The sequence below is a fragment of the Manis javanica genome, chromosome 11 (assembly GCF_040802235.1).
Source record: "Manis javanica isolate MJ-LG chromosome 11, MJ_LKY, whole genome shotgun sequence".
In the NCBI taxonomy this organism is placed as follows: Eukaryota; Metazoa; Chordata; class Mammalia; order Pholidota; family Manidae; genus Manis; species Manis javanica.
Window position 1 is genome coordinate 4,586,750 of NC_133166.1, and position 18,385 is coordinate 4,605,134.

Here is an 18,385-nt window from a genome sequence, read left to right on the forward strand (position 1 = left end):
TGTGCTCTTTTGGGAAACATAAAAGGTGTAAAACTCCAACTCTAGTCTCAGCATCTTATGAGAGGCAGCTGTGGGACAGTGAAAAGAAAGTTGAGTTGCAGCTTCAGCTCTGATTTTCTGCTTGGCAAGAACTTACGTGCTTATGTTATGCCTCTGAGCCTCAGTTTCCTCACCTGTAAGTAGTGATCGAGTAAGTGCCTGTGGAGCAAACCCAAGCCTCCTGCCTCAACAGGCTGAGAGAGTGTCTGTGAAGTCCTTCATCGTTTGCATACATGTGAGTTACTAACATTTTCAAACATGAAAATTCTGGGGCTCGGACCTGATCCTGGCATGCATTTTATTTATTTTTAGGATTACACTGTTTTTACTTTATTAAGTAACTCAGAAACTTCCTAAAGCAGTCCAACTGTTCAAAAGGTATAAAGTGAAATGTAAGGCTTTCTTCTCCTCTAGATACCCAGTCTCCTCCCCAAAGTCAACCACAACTCCTGGTTTTTAATGTCCTTCTGGAGATTTTGTATACATTTATATGGCTGGAAATATGTAAATATGGGTATATGATATGTGCATCTGTGTGAGCATGTGTGCATACACATATCAGTACTGTACTCGGAAACAGTCTCTACACACTGGCCCTCTGCTTCATTATTTTTGAGATCTTAAAATATCAATGTGTATAGATCATTTTTAATGTCTCTGTAGTATTATAAAGTATGACGGTTGATCATTTATATCAACAGTTGTGATGTAATATATGTGGTTTCTGCTCCGTTACTGATAAGAACTCTTAGAACTCTTGTCATTTCCTGAGTGACGGGAGCATCTTTTGTTACAGTATTTGGGCTTGGTCCCTGGCTCCCAACACAAAAACCCTTGGAACCTCCTGAGTCATAAGAGTGTCTTTTTGTTTGCTGATGAGGCAACTCTTGGCCAATGAAGGCTGTTTGACAGAAGAACCAACCAGGTGATCAGAGGTTTGGAACTTACAGCCCTGTCATCTGGTCTCCTCCTACCCCCACCTGGGAGATAAGAGAGGGGCTGGGGATTGAATTAATTCCCAATGGCCAGGGATTGAATCAATCATGCATATGTGCTGGACCCTCAAAACAAAACCACACCCTGACTGAACAAGTCTGGTGAACACAGGGAGGTGCTGCGAGGGAGGTGCACCCGGAGAGGGCATGAGGGTCTGCGCCCCTTCCCACATATTCTGCCTTATGCAACTCTCCCATGTGGCTGTTCCTGAGTTGTCTTCTTTATAATAAACCAGGCATAGTAAGCGTTGTGCTTCTTTGAGTTCTGTGAACCATTCTAGCAAATTATTAATCCTGAGGAGGTGGTCATGATTTATAGCCAGTTGATAGGAGGTACAGGACGCATGGACTTGTAATTGGTGTCCGAATTTGGGGGGCCCTTCACCTGCACTAATTCTGAGTAGTTGGTGTGAGAAGTATTGTGAGTAGAGTGAGAAACAGTTCTTTACCGGCCTCAACCAGTGAACACATAGGATGTCTCCAGTCTTCTGCTACTACAGTTGTCTACATATGCTACGCCTCAATGACAGCATGAACACATATGCCTTTGTATCTATGTGCCTTTATTTTTTTTGTAGGATAACTTGTTAAAAGTGTAATTTCTGAGTCAAGAGGTATGGGCTACTTAATATTCTTACAGATGTCACCATACTGCCCTCCCAGCAGGTTACACCCATTTACAATGCCCGCAGTGATGTGTGAGTTAGTCTCCTGGTAATGTGATGCTACCCACCTCCTTCATCTCTGCCAGACTGGTAGCAGCCATCTCATTCAGCTTTCCTAGCCTGACTTTCACTGGGCTGTGAACATTGCATATGCCAGTTAGTAGCTAACAGATGTGGTCAGCAAAACTGCTGGCTATTGCTGTTTGGGAGCTATTTATCTGGTTGGGGTACAAATACAGGAACTTGAGGTGGGGGCAGCCTGCCAGCCTCCATCCAAACTGTGTGTGTCAGGGTTTGGCTGACATCTGGGTGGTTTCCCAAGGCCATGATACAGCAAGATCATGGGGGAGCTCCCTCGGGGACTAGCTGAGCTTTGGCTTCTGAGTTATCAGGCCCTGAGAGGGGGAACTGGCACCCGAGCGGACAGGAGGGTGGGTATAAACAGCGTGCAGAAATCAGCCATCAACACTTCGTGGCATCTGTCTGCCAAAGCCATTATTTGGGGTTGCTGGGCTGGCCTCCTACAGAAAGCTATGTTCCCAAAATTCCAGCCTCACTTGTTTCAGGAATAGTGTTGCAGGGATATGGCTATTTTAGTTGCAGCTTCAAATTGTGCCATTTCTCCTCTTAGCTGTTTGACTTTTGCTGGTGTGGAGCAGTGAAAGGGGTCTTGCCAGCACCACCCTCATCCAGACCCGTGGCCCCCTCAGCTCAGCACAGCCCCTCCCCCTTCTCTCCTCTCTGAATGGGCAGCGGGTTGACAGGCAGGGCTTGCATATCCATGCTCATTCTTCCCTGTGAGTAATTGTGAAAACACTTACAAAGTGCCAAGCCCTGTGCTGTGTCTGGAGCTCCTGAGTGATTCAGCAAAGATCTCAGTGTCAGGGGCAGACCCACCGTGCTCGTGTGCACTTCCTGCTACACCCCTCCTGTCCCCAGTTCAGGGCAGAGGCTTCAGGCCATTCCCAACGCGTAGGGTTCCGCCCAGGGGTTCTGCAGGTGCACAAGGACAGGCCTACATGTGATGTGTGTAAACGATATGATGAGTTTGGGTGCCAGGCAGCCCTTCTGGAATGGCCGATGATGCCATGCCTCTTTTGAACACCATCCTGGCTTCTCCCTGCCCTTCAGGGGCCCCCAGCTTGCCACAGGTTCCTCGTGCTACAGCCACCTGCACTTCTTACTCATCAGGTCCCAAACCTGAGGATCCCTCCTGCCTCCCTGGGTGGGGTCCCTGTTTACCTGCTGGGGTTGTGCTTCTTCCCTTCCCCACGCTTAAAAAATGTTATTCTTCACACCTCAGTTTATATGAGTTCCCCCTTCCCCACCTCCTGCAGACTTTCCCAGCTCATTACTGGACAGTGAACAGTAGTACCAAGGATTTCCACCTCTGCTCAGCCAGTTACTGTGACATTGCACAAATCTCCTACCTTCAGTAGACATGCATTTGCTCCTCTGTAAAATGGGGATGATAATCTACCCTTCCCCAAGCCAGCACCCACGAGCCACGGCCTGCCGTGGAGGAAGCTGCGGCTTATTAACTGGGGCGGGGGTGCAGTGGCATTGCTGACCCATGGGGGAGGTGTTGGGGAGCCGGCAGGCTCAGGGGACACTGGTTCTCACACTCCCTCTACTCGCCTGGGACTAGCCGTGTCTGCACCCACTTGCCAGGCCCGGTTGGTCGCCTCATCGTTTATCTTTGTTTTCTCTTTTCTCTTCAACATTTCTTTGAGTCTCAGGTGGGGGGACAAACCGTCCTTGTTTGCCCATGACTGTCCTGGTTTTAGCACTGAAGCTCCTGAATTCGGGGCACATTCTGAGGCCCGGACAAACCGGGAGGGTTGGTCACCCTGAGGCCAGGGGCAGAGGCCTGACCCGAGGAGGACGGGCAGCGGGGCTGCAGCCCCACCCCGGCACTAGGCTCTGTGCCCTGCCGGGCCTGTCACAGCCCCACAGCCGTCCTCCTCACGTTTGCCAGTCCTGTTCTATGGGGGAGGAAGCTGAGCTCCTAAGTAAAGGTACTTTTTCCAGGTCTCACTGCTCAGGTCGGCCCTGATACTGCGCGCATCAGGTGTCTCCACCACACCTCACTGCCCCCTGGAGTAATCCTTCTGCAGTGGGGTTCGTCACTCCACCACCCTGCTCCCACCGTTTCCTGAACGAGGACTCGTGAATGAGGCTTTCTGACTTTGTGAGTTTAGCTGCCTACAGGCTTGATGAGGGTGACTGTGATGCGCATGCGCTGGCTCTCAGCTGCACCTGCTGATCGCGCTGGCTGGAGAAAGGGCTTTGCAGATACGTGAGCTGAAAGAGTTGTCCTGATTGAGATGCGCCCTCCGTCACTCCTTGCACTGAGAGACCACGTCAGCAATGTTCTGTCTCGCCATTTGCTGCTATTCTTGTTCACTGAAATTGCAAACAGTTTAAATATGAACAGTATTGACCTTTGTTATGATTTCAAGAAATACATCCTTCTTAAGTAATTGAGTTTTAAAAGCAGCAAAGCACTGCCTCTGTCATTGTTTTGTAAGAAAAGGAATAAAGAAGCCTTCTGAGTATTACATTGCAGCCATTGCTATAGGCAGCTGCGAATTCTCGCTGATGAGCCCCAGCAGGTCTCCCAGCACCAGGAAATCAGGCTTCCAGGAAGCCTCTTGGTTCGGGGTCCAGTGACTTCTGCCCTGCTAAAATCCTCAGTTCTATGACTTCTTCCTTAAAGGAGGGGTCAGCATCTTCTGGGAAATGGGTAGAATTTAGTTCTCTGCTTTTCACATAAAATTCAAATGAAGATGAACGGCAATGTGAACTTTAACCTTAGCCCACTAGATTGCTTGGTCCAACCAGGAGAACTTAAAATATATTTTTAAAAATATATTTTTTAAATTATCAATGTAATAAATGTGAAACATTAAGTTACATAAACATATAGCTTGGAAAATAAAATTTTGTTGCCATTAAATCTCTAAGGGACAATCTCTGTTAACAGTGTAGCTTACGTTTACTGTGACACTTTTCTATATATGGTATGTATATATCAGCACATATTCATACAAATATAAATAAGATCATATGCTATGTTATAAATTTGTGTTTTAATTTAGTATGTTGTAGACATCTTTTCTTGTCCATTCAAAGCTCATTCCTTTAATGACTGCCTGCCATCCATTGTACAAGTAAAATCTGATTTATTGAACCAGTTTCCTTGAAAAGAATGATTCAGCCAAGTCTTAATATTGGTCTAGTCACTAAGTTTCTCTGGACTTTTTTTCTGGAATGATTTTAGCATGAGGTGCAGTGGTGATGCTTTACTTCACCTTTTTAAACAGCTGCCAGGCACTGTGCCTTGAAACTCTTGGAACTGTTAATTTTCCATCTTTACTCTAAGACCATTTATTCTTAATTGTCTGCAGTAGATTGACAGGAGGAGGAACTCTTTGTTCCTAGGACCTAGTTAAATGCCTGGTTAGTTTGTCTGATTTGAAGGAGGTTTTTCTGGTCAAGAGAAAAATACAGAAACAACCATTGACTAGGTGGCCTGTTTGCAGCTTGTATGAGCATCTCAGAAAGTTGGGCTGGCTACTTTTGTTTAGTTTTGCTGTTTCTTGGGTCAGAGTACCTGAAAGACTCCAAAGCAAGGTCCCCAAGGCTACGGTGAGGATTGGTTGCCTCTCAGGAGACTAGTCTACCAGTACCTTTGACCAACGTGGTTAACACACAACATATATGAAGTACACATTATGATACAGTTTGTCACTGGTTCTAAATATGGTTCTTTTGCTCTTAACAGTAATCGCTGTTTCAACTGCTCATATTTGGGGTCAGAAATCAGAAAACCTAGATAAATGATAGATAGACCGACGCAAAGCAGAGTACGAAAAACACAGGGTTTAAGTCAGACAGAATTGCATTCAAATTCCACCTCTGCTGCCTCCTATCTGTGTGGACATGTTGCTAACTCTCATGTGAAAAATGAGAGATCAGGACTGCAACGCTCATGACGAGTATATAATATGGTAATCGACGCACAAAACCTGAAAACTAAATTCTAGTTCTTTCTATAGTAGGTCTATGCATGTTAGCATTTAGACCTACTTTCTCAATTAGTGCCTAATTTCTCAAACCACCCAATAAGCAGCAACATTTCTATTGGGAAAAAGAGCAAAAGTTTGCTCTTTTTGTCACTATGAATATTTGGTCATTCAACAAACTTTTACTGACCAATCACGATGTGTCAGGTGTTGTGTTGGGCACAGGGGCCACAGAGTTTAAGAAAATATATAATTCCTGTCCTCCAAGGGCTGGCCTGGAATCTAACCTGTTTTTTAGAGAAAGAGAGAAGTGCAGAAGTGTGGCAAATGTTAATAGTAAACGTTAATATAGGTGAGGGTGTATAGATATTAATTGTTCTTGTCTTTCAACTGTCTGTGAGCTTAACACTTTTCAAAATAAAGAGTTGAGAGAGATTACCTTTCCGTTACTTGGCAGCCGTAACTCTTGAAAGCTGTTACTACCTCCCACTACTGCAGCATGGGATTTCCCGGATTATCTCTAGTCCCCTCTTCAGGTATGAGGGAAGGTGTGCCAGGGGTGGAGGAGGACAGTGACAAGGGCCTGGGAAGGTAAGAGGTGTGGCTACCTGGAGCCACCTCACAGGGGCCTGAGGGCAATGGGCACCCAGAGAGTGAGGGGGCCACCCAGGAAGCCAGGTGGAGACCAAGGGGCGGGCCCCAAGCTTCAGTCCTGCGCTAGTCACTCTCCAGTGGCCAGCCAGCCCTGAGCACCCCTCTCAGTGTGTGGGGGCACGTGGCCCATTCTGTACGCTCCACCACTGCCAGCCGCTGACCTTTGATTTGAGCATAGAGGTTAAATATGTGAGCTTTGGCATCAGCAGGCCGCATGTGACTCAGGGGGGTGAACTTGGACAAGCTAGTTCTGTTGACACTGCAGTTCCCTATATCCTTGACAGAATCGCAGTGGGCCTGTGCATGGTGCCTACTTAATGCATGTATAATGGCATTTATATGACCTTAGCCCGCGGCACTACTATTCACCTACACACTCAAACAGAAACCTCTGCCTGATGGCTCTTTGCCTCACCCACCCCCACTTTAGTTCATCAGTCCCAGCGGCAACCCCCCGACTGCTCTTGCTGCCTTGCTCTTTCCTCCTGACCTCCAGAATGCTCTCCGGAAGAGACGTTCTCAAGCTCCTGGAGAAGGCGACCTCCCGCCTGGGCCTTCCTATGCCTTCCCATCACCTGGCGTGGATCTCACACTGCCCACCATAAGTCTAATTGCCATCTGTCACCCTACATTTATTACAATGTTATTGACTATATTCCCTATGCTGTACATTACATCCCCATGACTGATTTATTTTATAACTGAGAGTATTACCTCTTAATCTCCTTCACCTATTCCACCTGCCCCACCAACCTCTGCCCCATTTTGATAATCAACAATTTGTTTCCTGTCTCTATGAATCTGTTTTGTTCGTTTCATTTTTTAGATTCCACGTATAAGTGAAATCACACAGTATTTGTCTTACTCTGTCTTAGTTCATGTAGCATAAAACCTTCTAGATCTATCCATATTGTTGCAAATGGTAAGATTTCTTTCTTTTTTATGCTGAGAAATATTACATTGTATGTGTGTATCACATCTTTATCCATTCATACATTGATGCACATTAAGGTTGCTTCTATATCTTAGTTATTGTAAATAATATTGTAGTGAACAAAGGGGTGGGTATCTCTTCAGACTAGTGTTTTCTTCAGATATGTACCCAGAAGTGGAAGTGCTGAATCTTATGGTAATCCTATTTAAAAATTTTTGAGGAATCTTCTTCCTGTTTTCCATAGTGATGGCACCAGTTTGTATTCCTACCATCAGTGCATTGAGAGTTCTCTTGTCTCTACATCCTCACCAAAGCTTATTTTCTGTCTTTTTGATAATAGGCAGTCTGACTGGTGTGAGGTGATATCTCACTGTGGTTTTGATTTGCATTTCCCTGATTATTAGTCACATTGTGCCTGTTGGCTATCTTTGTATCTTTTTTTGAAAAATGTGTGTTCAAGGTCTTTGTTTATTATTTAACTGAGGGTTTTTTGGACAGTAAGTTGTGTAAGTTCTTATCAGATATATGATTTGCAAATATCTTCTACTCTGTAGGCTGCCTTTTCATTTTGTTGATGGTTTCTTTCACCGTGAAAAAGCTTTTTAGTTTGATGTAATCTTGTTTATTTTAGCTTTTGTAGTTGTTGCCTGAGAAGACTGGCCCTAAAAAGTATTGCTAAGACCAATGAAATAGAAAACGTACTGCCTATGTTTTCTTCTAGGAGTTTTATGGTTTCAGGTCTTACATTCAAATCTTTAATCCATTTTTAACTTATTTTTGTATGTAGTGTGAGATAGTGGCCCAGTTTCATTCTTCTGCATGTAGCTGTCCACTTTCTCCAAAACCACTTTTTGAAGATTCTGTCTTTTCCCTGTTGCATGTTCTTGCCTCCTTGTGATAGATTAATTAACCAAATATGTGTGGGCTTTTTTTTCTAGGTGCTCTATTCTATACCACTGATCTACAGAATCTACAGTGTCTGTTTTTATGCCTGTACCATACTATTTAGATTACTGTAGCTTTGCAGTATAGTTTGAAATCAGAATGTGTGATACCTCCAGCCTTGTTTTTCTTTGTCAAGATTACTTTGGTTATTCAAGGTATTTTGTGGTTCAATACAAATTTTAGGATCCTTGTTCTAGTTATGTGAAAAATGCGATTGGTATTTTGATAGGGGTTACACTGAATCTGTATTGCTTTGGTTAGTATGGACATTTTAACAATATTAATGCTTCCAATCTATGAATCAGGATATCTTTGCTTTATTTGTGTCATCTTCAATTTCTTTCATCAGTGTCATAGTTTTTAGAGTACAGGTCTGTCACCTCCTTGGTTAAATTTATATGTAGGCATTTTGTTCTTTTTGATACAGTTATAAATGGGATCATTTTCTTAATTTCTCTTCTGAAAGCTCATTATCAGTGTAAAGAAATGCAAAAAATTTCTGTATGCTAATTTGGTATTCTACAACTTTACTAAATTTATCAATTAGTTGTTAACAGCCTTTTGGTAGATTCATTAGGGTTTTTTATATATAATACATCAACTATAAATAGTAAGAGCTTTATTTCTTCCTTTCTAATTTGGATGCCTTTTATTTTTCTTGACTCATTGTTGTGTCTAAAATTCCCAATACTGTGCTAAATAAAAGTGGCAGGAGTAGTCATCCTTGCCTTATTCCTGATCTTAAAGGAAAAGCTTTTAGCTTTTCATCATCGAGTGTAATGTTAGCTTGTCATATATGGCTTTTATTATGCTGGTTCATTCCTTCTATACCCACTTGGCTGAGAGTTTTTCTCATAAATGGGTATTGAATTTTGTCATGTGCTTTTTCTGCATCTATTAAGGTGATCATATGATTTTTATCCTTCATTTTATTAATGTGGTTTATCTCCTTGATTGATTTGCAGATGCTGAACCATCCTGGCACATCCTGGCATCCCTAGGGTAAATCCCACTTGATAGTGGTGTATGATCCTTTTAATGTATTCTTGAATTCAGTTTGCTAATATTTTGTTGAGGAGTTTTGCATTAATGTTCATCAGGGATATTTGTCTGTAGTTTTTTTTTTTTGTATGGTGTACTTGTTTGGTTATGGTATCAGAGAAATGCTGGCTTGTAAAATGAAGTTCGGAAGGATTCCTTCCTCTTCAGTTTTTAGGAATGATTTGAGAAGGATAAGTACTAACTCTTTAAATATTCAGTAGAATTCACCTATGAACCCATCTGGTACTGGAATTCAAGTTTATTTGGAGTTTTTAAATTACTGCTTCAATTTCATTACCTGTAATCTGTTCATATTTCCTATTCATGATTCAGACCTGGAAAGTTGTGTGTCTCTAGGAATTTACCTATTTCTTCTAGATCTTATAATTTGGTGTATAATTGTTCATAGTGTTCTCTTATGATCCTGTGCATTTCTGTGGTGTCAGTTGTAACTTCTTTCATTTCTTTTTCTTTATTTGGCCTTCTCTCTTTTTTCCTTGATGAGTTTGGCTGAAGCTTTCCTGATTGTCATTTCAAAAAACTGGTTTTTAGTTTCATGCTCTTTTCTATTGTTAATCTCTATTTCTTTCTTTTTTTTTTCTTTCTGCTCTGATCCTTATTGTTTACTTTCTTCTACTAACTTTGGTCTTTATTTGTTCATCTTTTTCTAACTCCTTTAGGTGTAAAGTTGGATTTTTTATTTTGAATTTTTCTTGCTTCTTGAGATAGGCCTGTATCACTTCAAACTTCCCTCTGAGAACTTTTTCTGCATCCCATAGATTTTGGGAAGTTGTGTTTCCATTTTCATTTGCCACAAGGTATTTTTTTATTCTTTGACTTCTTCATTGGTTGATTAGTAACATGTTGTTTAGTTTCCACATGTTTGTGTATTTTCCAGTTTTCTTATTGAATTCTAGTTTCATACTAGAAAAATATGGTAAAGGTGCTTGATATGATTTCAATCTTCTTGATTTTATTGACTTCTTTTCTGGCCTAACATCTCTCCTGGATAATATTCCATGTAAATTTGACAGAATGGATATTCTATGGTTCTTGGATGAAATGTTCTGTATATATCTATAAAGTCCATCAGATCTAATATGTAGTTTAAGGTCAATGTTCCTTATTGATCTGTCTGGATGATCAATCCATTGATATAAGTGGGTATTCCTTTATGTTGGTTAGTATTTGCTTTGTATATTCAGGTGCTTCTATGTTGGGTGCATAAATATCTACAAATGTTATATCCTGATTAATCCCTTTATCATTATCTAATGCCCTTCTTTGTCTTTTGTTACAGCCTTTCTTTTAAAGTCTATTTTGTCTGGTATGAGTACCAGCTTTCTCTTCCATTTGCAAGGAATATCTCTTTCCATCCCTTCACTTTGGGACTGTGTGTGTCTTCAGATCTGAACTGAGTTTCCTGTAGGCAGCATATAGATGGGCCTTATTTTTTAATCCACCCATCCTATGTCTTTTGATTGAAGGACTTAGTCTATTTTAAAGTAATTATTGATAGTTATTTACTTATTGCCATTGCTATTTTGTTGTTTGTTTCCTGGTGTTTTTGTAGTTCTTTACTCTTTCTTCTTCTCTTGGTCTTGTCTCCTGTGGATTGGTGGCTTTATGTTTGGGTTCCTTTGTCTTGGTATGTGTACCTATTTTAAGTTTTTGATTTGTTGTGACCATGAGGTTCATATATACTGACTATATAGATAGCAGTAGTTCAAATTTTGAAAGCATTACATTTTTACTACTGCCCCCATCATGTTTTATGTTTTTGACATCATTTTATTTTGTGTATCCCTTAACTACTTATTGTAGGTATACTTAGTTTTACTATTTTTGGCTTTTAACCCTTCATACTAACTTTTTAAGTGGCTGATTTACTGCCTTTACTATATATGTGCCATTACCAGTGAGATTTTTTTCTTTCACATATTTTCTCATTTCTAGTTATGTCCTTTTCCACTTCACAGAGACTCATTGATATTCTTGTAAGGCTGGCTTAATGGTAATGAACTCCTTTAGCATTTGCTTGTCTGGAAAACTCCTTGTGTCTTCTTCAATTCTAAATGATAACCTTGCCAGGTAGAATATTCTAGGTTAGGAGTGTTTTCCTTTCAGTACTTTGAATATATCATGCCACTCCCTTCTGGTCTGCAAAGTTTCTGCTGAAAACTCAGACAATAGTCTTGTGGGATTCCCTTTGAATGTGACTATTGGTTTTTTCTTTTTCTACCTTTAACATTTTCCCTTAGCTTTTGCCATTTTAATTATAATATATTTTGGTGTGGATATCTTCGGATTCATCTTGTTTGGAACTGTACTTCTGGACCTGAAGGTCTGTTTCCTTCTCCAGATTAGGGAAATTTCCAGCAATAATTTCTTCAAATAAGTTTTCTGCCCTTTCTCTCTCTCTCTTAGCCTTCTGGAACCCCTATAATGTGAATGTTAGTATGCTTGATGTTGCCCCAGAGGCCCCTTAAACTATTCTTGTCTTTTAAAATTCTTTTTTCTTTTTGCTGTTCTTTGGGTGATTTCTACCACTCTGTCTTCCAGATTGCTGATCTTATCTGTTGTTTCCCTTTGGTGCATTTTTCATTTCAATTATTGTATTCTTCAGCTCTGATTGGTTCTTTCTTTGACTCTCTGTGTTTATTTCTATCAATTTTGCAGGACAGCTGCTTCTCCTGGTCTTGAAGGACTGGCCTTGTGCAGGAAAGTCCCCTGTGGGGGTCCTGTGGTATTTCACAGGTTGGCTGGAGTAGCCATGGGCCAGGGCCATCCCAGGGCACTCCACATCCGGGCTTCCCAGGAGGTATGGCTGGTGGTGGAGCTCACAGACCAGGGGTATCCTGATACACATAATGCTGGAGCGGTCCTGGCAAAACAGCTGGTCCAGCACAGGCTGGTTGGGGCTTGGAGCTGTGCCAGGCTGCCTTGGTAGGACAGCTGAAGCTGGTGGGATACAAATACTCAGTCCATAACATTCACCATTGTAGCACCAGCACCAGAACCCAGAAGAGAGTCTGGCATGTACTAGGCAATCAATAAATATTTTCTAAGTAACTTAATGAATTATAGAAGTTCATTCCCAATAAGTTCTTATAAGTTGCCCCACATCTAGCACTCCATCCTGCAGGTCAGGGCGTGTCACTGTACATTCCCCAGTCTGCCATCAATGCCACAGTGGAAGAAGACATCCTGCTCTCAGTTGAATATTCCTGCCATGGTGTCCCAACCATCGAATGGAAGTATACGTCCACCTGGGGAGTGCAAAAGATTGTGGAATGGAAGCCAGGGACTCAGGCCAACATCTCCCAAAGCCACAAGGACAGAGTCTGCACCTTTGACAATGGCTCCATCCAGCTCTTCAGTGTGAGCGTGAGAGATTCTGGCTACTATGTCATCACAGTGACAGAGCACCTGGGGAGCAGCCAGTTTGGCACCATCGTGTTGCATGTGTCGGGTAAGACATCCCCAGGGGCCCAGCACCCCTCTGAACTGCAAGTGTGTGGGGAACTGACTGCACAATATTAAAAAAGACATTGTCTCCCCCTTCCCCTCATCCTGCTCCCTAGAGATCCTCTATGAAGACCTCCACTTTGTTGCTGTCTTCCTTGCTTTTCTTGCTGCTGTGGCCGCAGTGTTAATCAGCCTCATGTGGGTTTGTAATAAGTGTGCATATAAATTCCAGAGGAAGAGAAGACACAAACTCAAAGGTAATTCTCTGGGCCTTGTGATAATTCATGCTTTTATGGCTGGAGGTAGCACATGGTATCTTGTTCTCACCAAGAAACTACCTTGCAGCTGACTTGCAACTCACTGACTTGTTTTTGCTTTGCAGAAAGCACAACTGAGGAGATTGAGCTGCAGGATGTTGAGTGTTAGCCAAGACTGGGCCCAATTACAGTCCTACCTCAAGAGGAAAACATTATTTTCCAACAAAAGGAGTAAACATGGCCAATCTACCCCAGAGCCTCCTGTTGTCCCATTACAGCCACCCATTCCTGATGAGACTGCCAGACATTAACAAAAGTGACTGTGTGGAGTTGAGGACTCTGGACTGGAAGGTCCTTTCTAGCACTTGCACAAAGTTCAAGGAGAAGTGTGCTTGAGCTTTGCTTGGCTGCAGCTTCAGGGCCATGCTGACCCCTACCAATGGTTTGGCACAGGCACCTGCTGCTAGCGCACTGTTCTGTTCTTGCCTGGGGGTTGGCCGTTGGAGGAATCCCGGTATCTGAAACCAGAGTATCCAGACTGAGTGTGCAGTCAGCACTGGAACAAGTTCTCTGTGCTCCTGTTTGCTCTGCTTCTGCCTCTAACCCTCTGCCGCAGGGGCAACTGTGAGAAAACCTGAGGCTTTTGGACAGTCTGCTGCCCACAAAGCAGAGGTCGGGACCAAGAGCCTGCTGTTCTGCTGTCTTGAGTTACTGTGAGCAGGGCAAGGACCCCATGGCCTGGAGCTTTAAGGAGAGGATCTTAACATGTTCCTGAGGGACCAGCACTGGTAATAAGGAATAGAGAGAAAATTACCATGCTCTTCATTTTATTCCAACATCAATTGGATTTTCCCTCCTACAGCCCTAATTTGCACCAAAGTTCTTCTCCATTATGGGCAGCATCTGGCCTCCAAATGGCCTCACGACAAGCTAGGTAACACTACCTGTATGAAAGCTGCATGATGAACAGTACAACTGGGCAGTTAGCTTGGGCTTCAGATCCATCCCCTGCATCACCAATGCTTCATGTCTCAATCAGGCCCTTGCTCTCTCCCAGCTGGGCTAAGAACCATTTGGTGCTCACGTACCTCACAGTCAGGGTATCAAGTGAAGCCCACAGTATGCACAGAGCTCACCGAGCAAGTTAAGAACGGCCTGAGGAGTCTTCAAGAATCTGGAAGGCAATAAGCACTAAATTATCCGAGTACTGGAAACTGATAAAATGTTCTGAGTATTGGGGTTCCAGGTAGAATTGGGGACCAGGTCCCTGCTGGCCTTGGCTCTTATTCTCTCAGGTTGTTGATCACAGTGTTTACTTGAAAGGTTCTCCATCCCAAGTCCCATCTGGCAAGCTCTTTATTAGGCACGAGTTCATTTTCCTTGATCTTTCCCTCTCTAGCATGCTTAGCCACAGACCGAAAGTATCACCCCACTGGCAGTGGAGGCCGAGGCTCAGCAGTGGAGGCTCAGGTTAGTAGCTGTGTCCCCAGCCCTCAGCTGCAAATTCACCCATGTAAATATGAAGGAGAGCTAGCACATTGCCTTCCTGTTCTCTAAGTCTCAGATGTCCACATCTTTTCCACTCCCCCATGTGGCAGACAAGGAGTTAACTGGAGACGTTAGTGTGAGGCCTTTCTTTGAATCATGAATCCAGGTTTACAAGAAGGGATCTTTTGGAGTATACAGACAGGAGCCCTCAGGATCTACAATGGCTCCAAAGGCACTACTTGGTCTGTAAGGCAAGAGAGAAGTTTGTCTACACAACTGACTTGCAGCTTTAGCACCTGCCACATAGAAGGTTTTTGCCCTCGGGCCACCTGTACACGTGTATAAACATGAATACCTGAGCCCTTTCCCCAGGTGATGGACAGAGGAACCAAGCCCCATGCCAGGAGGTTCCTTATTCTGGCCTCCGGTCCCATGAAGCAGAAGGGTGAGGATCCCAGATTAAAGGGGGTCAAGGATGATGTGCGCAGTTCTCTTTGACACAGAGCCCACCTGCAGGAAGGCAGCTTGGATGGGTGGCTGTGGAGTCTGTGTGTCCCCCGACACCATCTGCCTCCCAGAATTCTACCTCCCAGCTTGTCAGGGGGTAAAGTTCCTAATCAAAGGAGAAATGGAAATGAGTCCCCAGTGAGAGGCCTCCGTGGGCAAACCCAGATGTAAATTAAACTGTCCCCCTCCCCAAAACTCACACAGGGTTATTCCCTCAGCTTTCCATTTCTTTATTTGGCACTTTTAAAGCTCCTTCTGTCCTGAACATTCCCTTGGAAAGTGTTTGATTCCTGAGCCTGAGGTTTTTGTCTCTTTCAGAAAAGAAAATATTAAATCATAGAGGCTGGCCCCTGTAAATGTTAAACTATAAGTTATATTTTCAGCTGTGAAAAAATTGGTTTGAGAGAATGAAATAAAAACTGAAAATCAAGCCCTGGCCCTTTGTGTGCATACCTACGCCTGCCTGGAACCCAGGCCCTGGGCGGGGCTTCCATTGGCCACTGGCAGGAGCCATCCGCAGCTCCGCCAGGGTCTGGCACATTTCTTAAATGACAAGGGAACTAATAACAATGGTTCTAACTGTAAACATTCTTTAGCAAATCAGAAAACACCACCTAGTGAGCCTATCATTCTCCCCTGTACTGTAGCCAGACGACTAATTGAAGTTTCTGCTTCCATAATATTAACTGTAATTCAGGAGTCCACACAAACGAGGGTGACAGTTGTTCCACCTCACTGAACAATGCACGACAGAAGGAACATACATGCTGTGAACAGAATGTCACCGCCGAGACTGGGATCCAAGAAACCAAGGTGTACACTGTACCTTCTCATTTCATGGCATTCGGGTGCACGAGGAGCGCTGACTCGGGAAGCGGTTCTGGGGCCCACAGGAGATGGTACACAGCCCACCGCACTTTGCGCTCGCTGCAGTTAGCAATCACGCCCCACAGGGGTGAGGACAAGGGCGGCGAGAGGTCGGGAAGCTTCTCGGGACGTCTTGCCCCTGCAGTAAAGCAGAGACAAGCCCTGAGGGAACACAGTTCAGAAGGGCTGGGTAACTAACACGGGGAGAGGGGAGGTGGCGGAACAGAACGCGGGGAGATGTAACCAAGACCAAGGGACCCAGGACGACCCCGCAGGAACGCGACCCCAAGGCAGTCGTCCTTGACGCCGAAGGGTGTGTCGGGGGAAGGAAGACCCTGTCAGCAGCTCGCAGTTCTGCCCAGTTTCCAGGCAAGCATCAGACACATCTCTAGGTCACTGAAAATAGAGCAGCCCCCCGTGGATGTTGTCGGCGTCTCTCCGCACTGCGGCTTCCGCTGGCGAATGCTGTGAGCTGGGACGTGTGCATCTCTGCACACCCAAACCTGCGTCCGCCGTCAGCTTTTCTGATCCTTGAGAACATGATTGCTGAGTTCACTGTTTCCACTGCCCTTCAAAACTTAGGTGGGTGTTTTGGGTTTGGTCTAAGTACAAAGGTGATAAACCCTTCTTTAAAATGATAGTGAAGTCTATATGAAGCAAAAACTACTCTATCCTCCAATCCTACTCCTCAGAGGGAACAGTAGATGCATTTGGTATGTTTCCCTCTAGGCTTGCTTAAGCATATAGCAAGGCATCTGTATACACACACACTGCAATATACATATTTAATCCACTTTCTTTTTAGGCAAATAGGATTCTATTATACATATCACCCTACATTTTGCTCGTTTTTCCTCAAAGTTTCTTGGGCATTATTGCATGTCTTTATTTCTAAGCTTCATTCTTTTTACTGCTTGCACAATGCAATCCATAGCATGAATGTATAATAATTGTTCACTGAAAAGTTACCTTTTATTTCAAATGAAATATACAAAAATATCTTGGGCAATCTCTCTCATACATCAGACTTGTTCCTTCAACCAAGGTGGCTTCCCTCTTGCCAACTATTAATGTTCACCTCTATCTCGTATGCAGCCCTTCCTCTTTTGGGAACTTTAGAGTCAATGTTTTATAATACTGGTGGGCTTTGTGTTAAGTTTATAAGAGACTGCATGTTTAGAGAATGGAGAAAGGGCATTGCTATTGTAAAATAAGTGTAAAGTTTTAGCTTTGGATTTGACCTTACAAGTAGTGTATGCACAAGTAGGTTCAGTTTCTTTGATGCAACAGACCAGTGGTGATTTAGGTAGTTGTCTTTAAAAGTACTAAAAGCATTTTTCCCTCGTGGTCTGAGTTTTTTCTTACTAAAAAAGTAAACTTCTTAAATAAATCAGTTGCCAGTTTTTATTTTATCAACAATACAGAATGCAAATTTGAACTCCTGGCCAGTGTGAGCTAGTCAAGGGTTATCACTTTGATTTGATGTGTTCTGGTGAAATCTGATAGTAAGGTTTTAGAGGTAAATGTATGATTTCCATTAGGCTTTTTCAAATACTGAACACAGATCTTGATTACTGCCTTTTTGGATCTCCAGGAGTTGGGATTGGCAGGACCTGTAAGGACAGTTAAGAGAGAAGTTGTGGATAGATTTGGGTAAGAGAGTAGACTCAGCCACTGGCCTCATCTCCTTGGTATACGCATTATCGGGAACACTTGCAGATTGTAGGTTCCTTTTAGATCGCAAACGTCTCCCTCATCAGGTTTCCAGACAACTAGTCTGTTCTACAACCACAGTTTCATGATCAGTAAGCAGGGTAATGGTTACAGTAGAACACGGAAGTTTTTCTGGTTCTGAAGCAAGGACAGCTAGAATGGAAGGCGTGGAAAAACTCCTTGGCCATTTGAGCTCAACTTTCAGAGAAGTAAAAATAAGTGTCCGTGTCTGGGGCTCCTCCACCATAATTTATTCAGTCTTCTCTTATTGGACCTTCAGATTGATTTCAATCTTCCACTTCTACAGGCCTCCTCGATAAACCTTACAGTCATCTTTGTGAATCTCTGCTTTGTGAAGTGTGTCTATAGGCTAAGTTTCTGAAAGTGGACTTGTAGATAGAAGCAGCAGACTTTACAACCACCACCAAGCTCTGGTCACTGACTTCTGACCACTTGTACCACAGTGCCCACTATTTCAAGACAGGATTTTCCAGTTGTCAACTGCCTATTGTCTCAGTTCTCATCCTAAAGTGTAAAATATGGGAAATAGTTCCCATCCTAAAGTGAGATTCAGCCACGTTAGCCCCAAGTATGTCAGGTTTCAGTGCAGAACAGGAGTAGGGAAGTGAACGTGAACAAAGACAAAGGCAGAGGACACGGGGAGAGCTGACCGTAGAGCACGGCTCTAAAAATGGACTGAGAAAACGAAAATCTTCATACCTACAGATGCACTCACTGTCCTTACTTTCTGTAAATTTAAACAATACAGGACATTCTAAAATGC

General features: G+C 43.4%; 1 protein-coding gene across 2 annotated transcripts in view; it reads left to right on the forward strand.

The window, feature by feature from the left end:
* VSTM5 (V-set and transmembrane domain containing 5) overlaps positions 1-17,389 on the forward strand; it is a 29,522-nt gene extending 12,133 nt beyond the window's left edge. The window contains exons 2-4 of one of the 2 annotated variants that reach the window (XM_037011692.2): positions 12,447-12,773; positions 12,850-13,026; positions 13,152-17,389. In XM_037011692.2, coding sequence (XP_036867587.2) covers positions 12,447-12,773; positions 12,850-13,026; positions 13,152-13,195 — 548 coding nt within the window. In that variant the 3' untranslated portion in view covers positions 13,196-17,389. The remainder of the gene's footprint in view (positions 1-12,446; positions 12,774-12,849; positions 13,027-13,151) is intronic. The other variant, XM_037011693.2, reaches the window with a different exon arrangement.
* Positions 17,390-18,385: the final 996 nt, after the last annotated feature.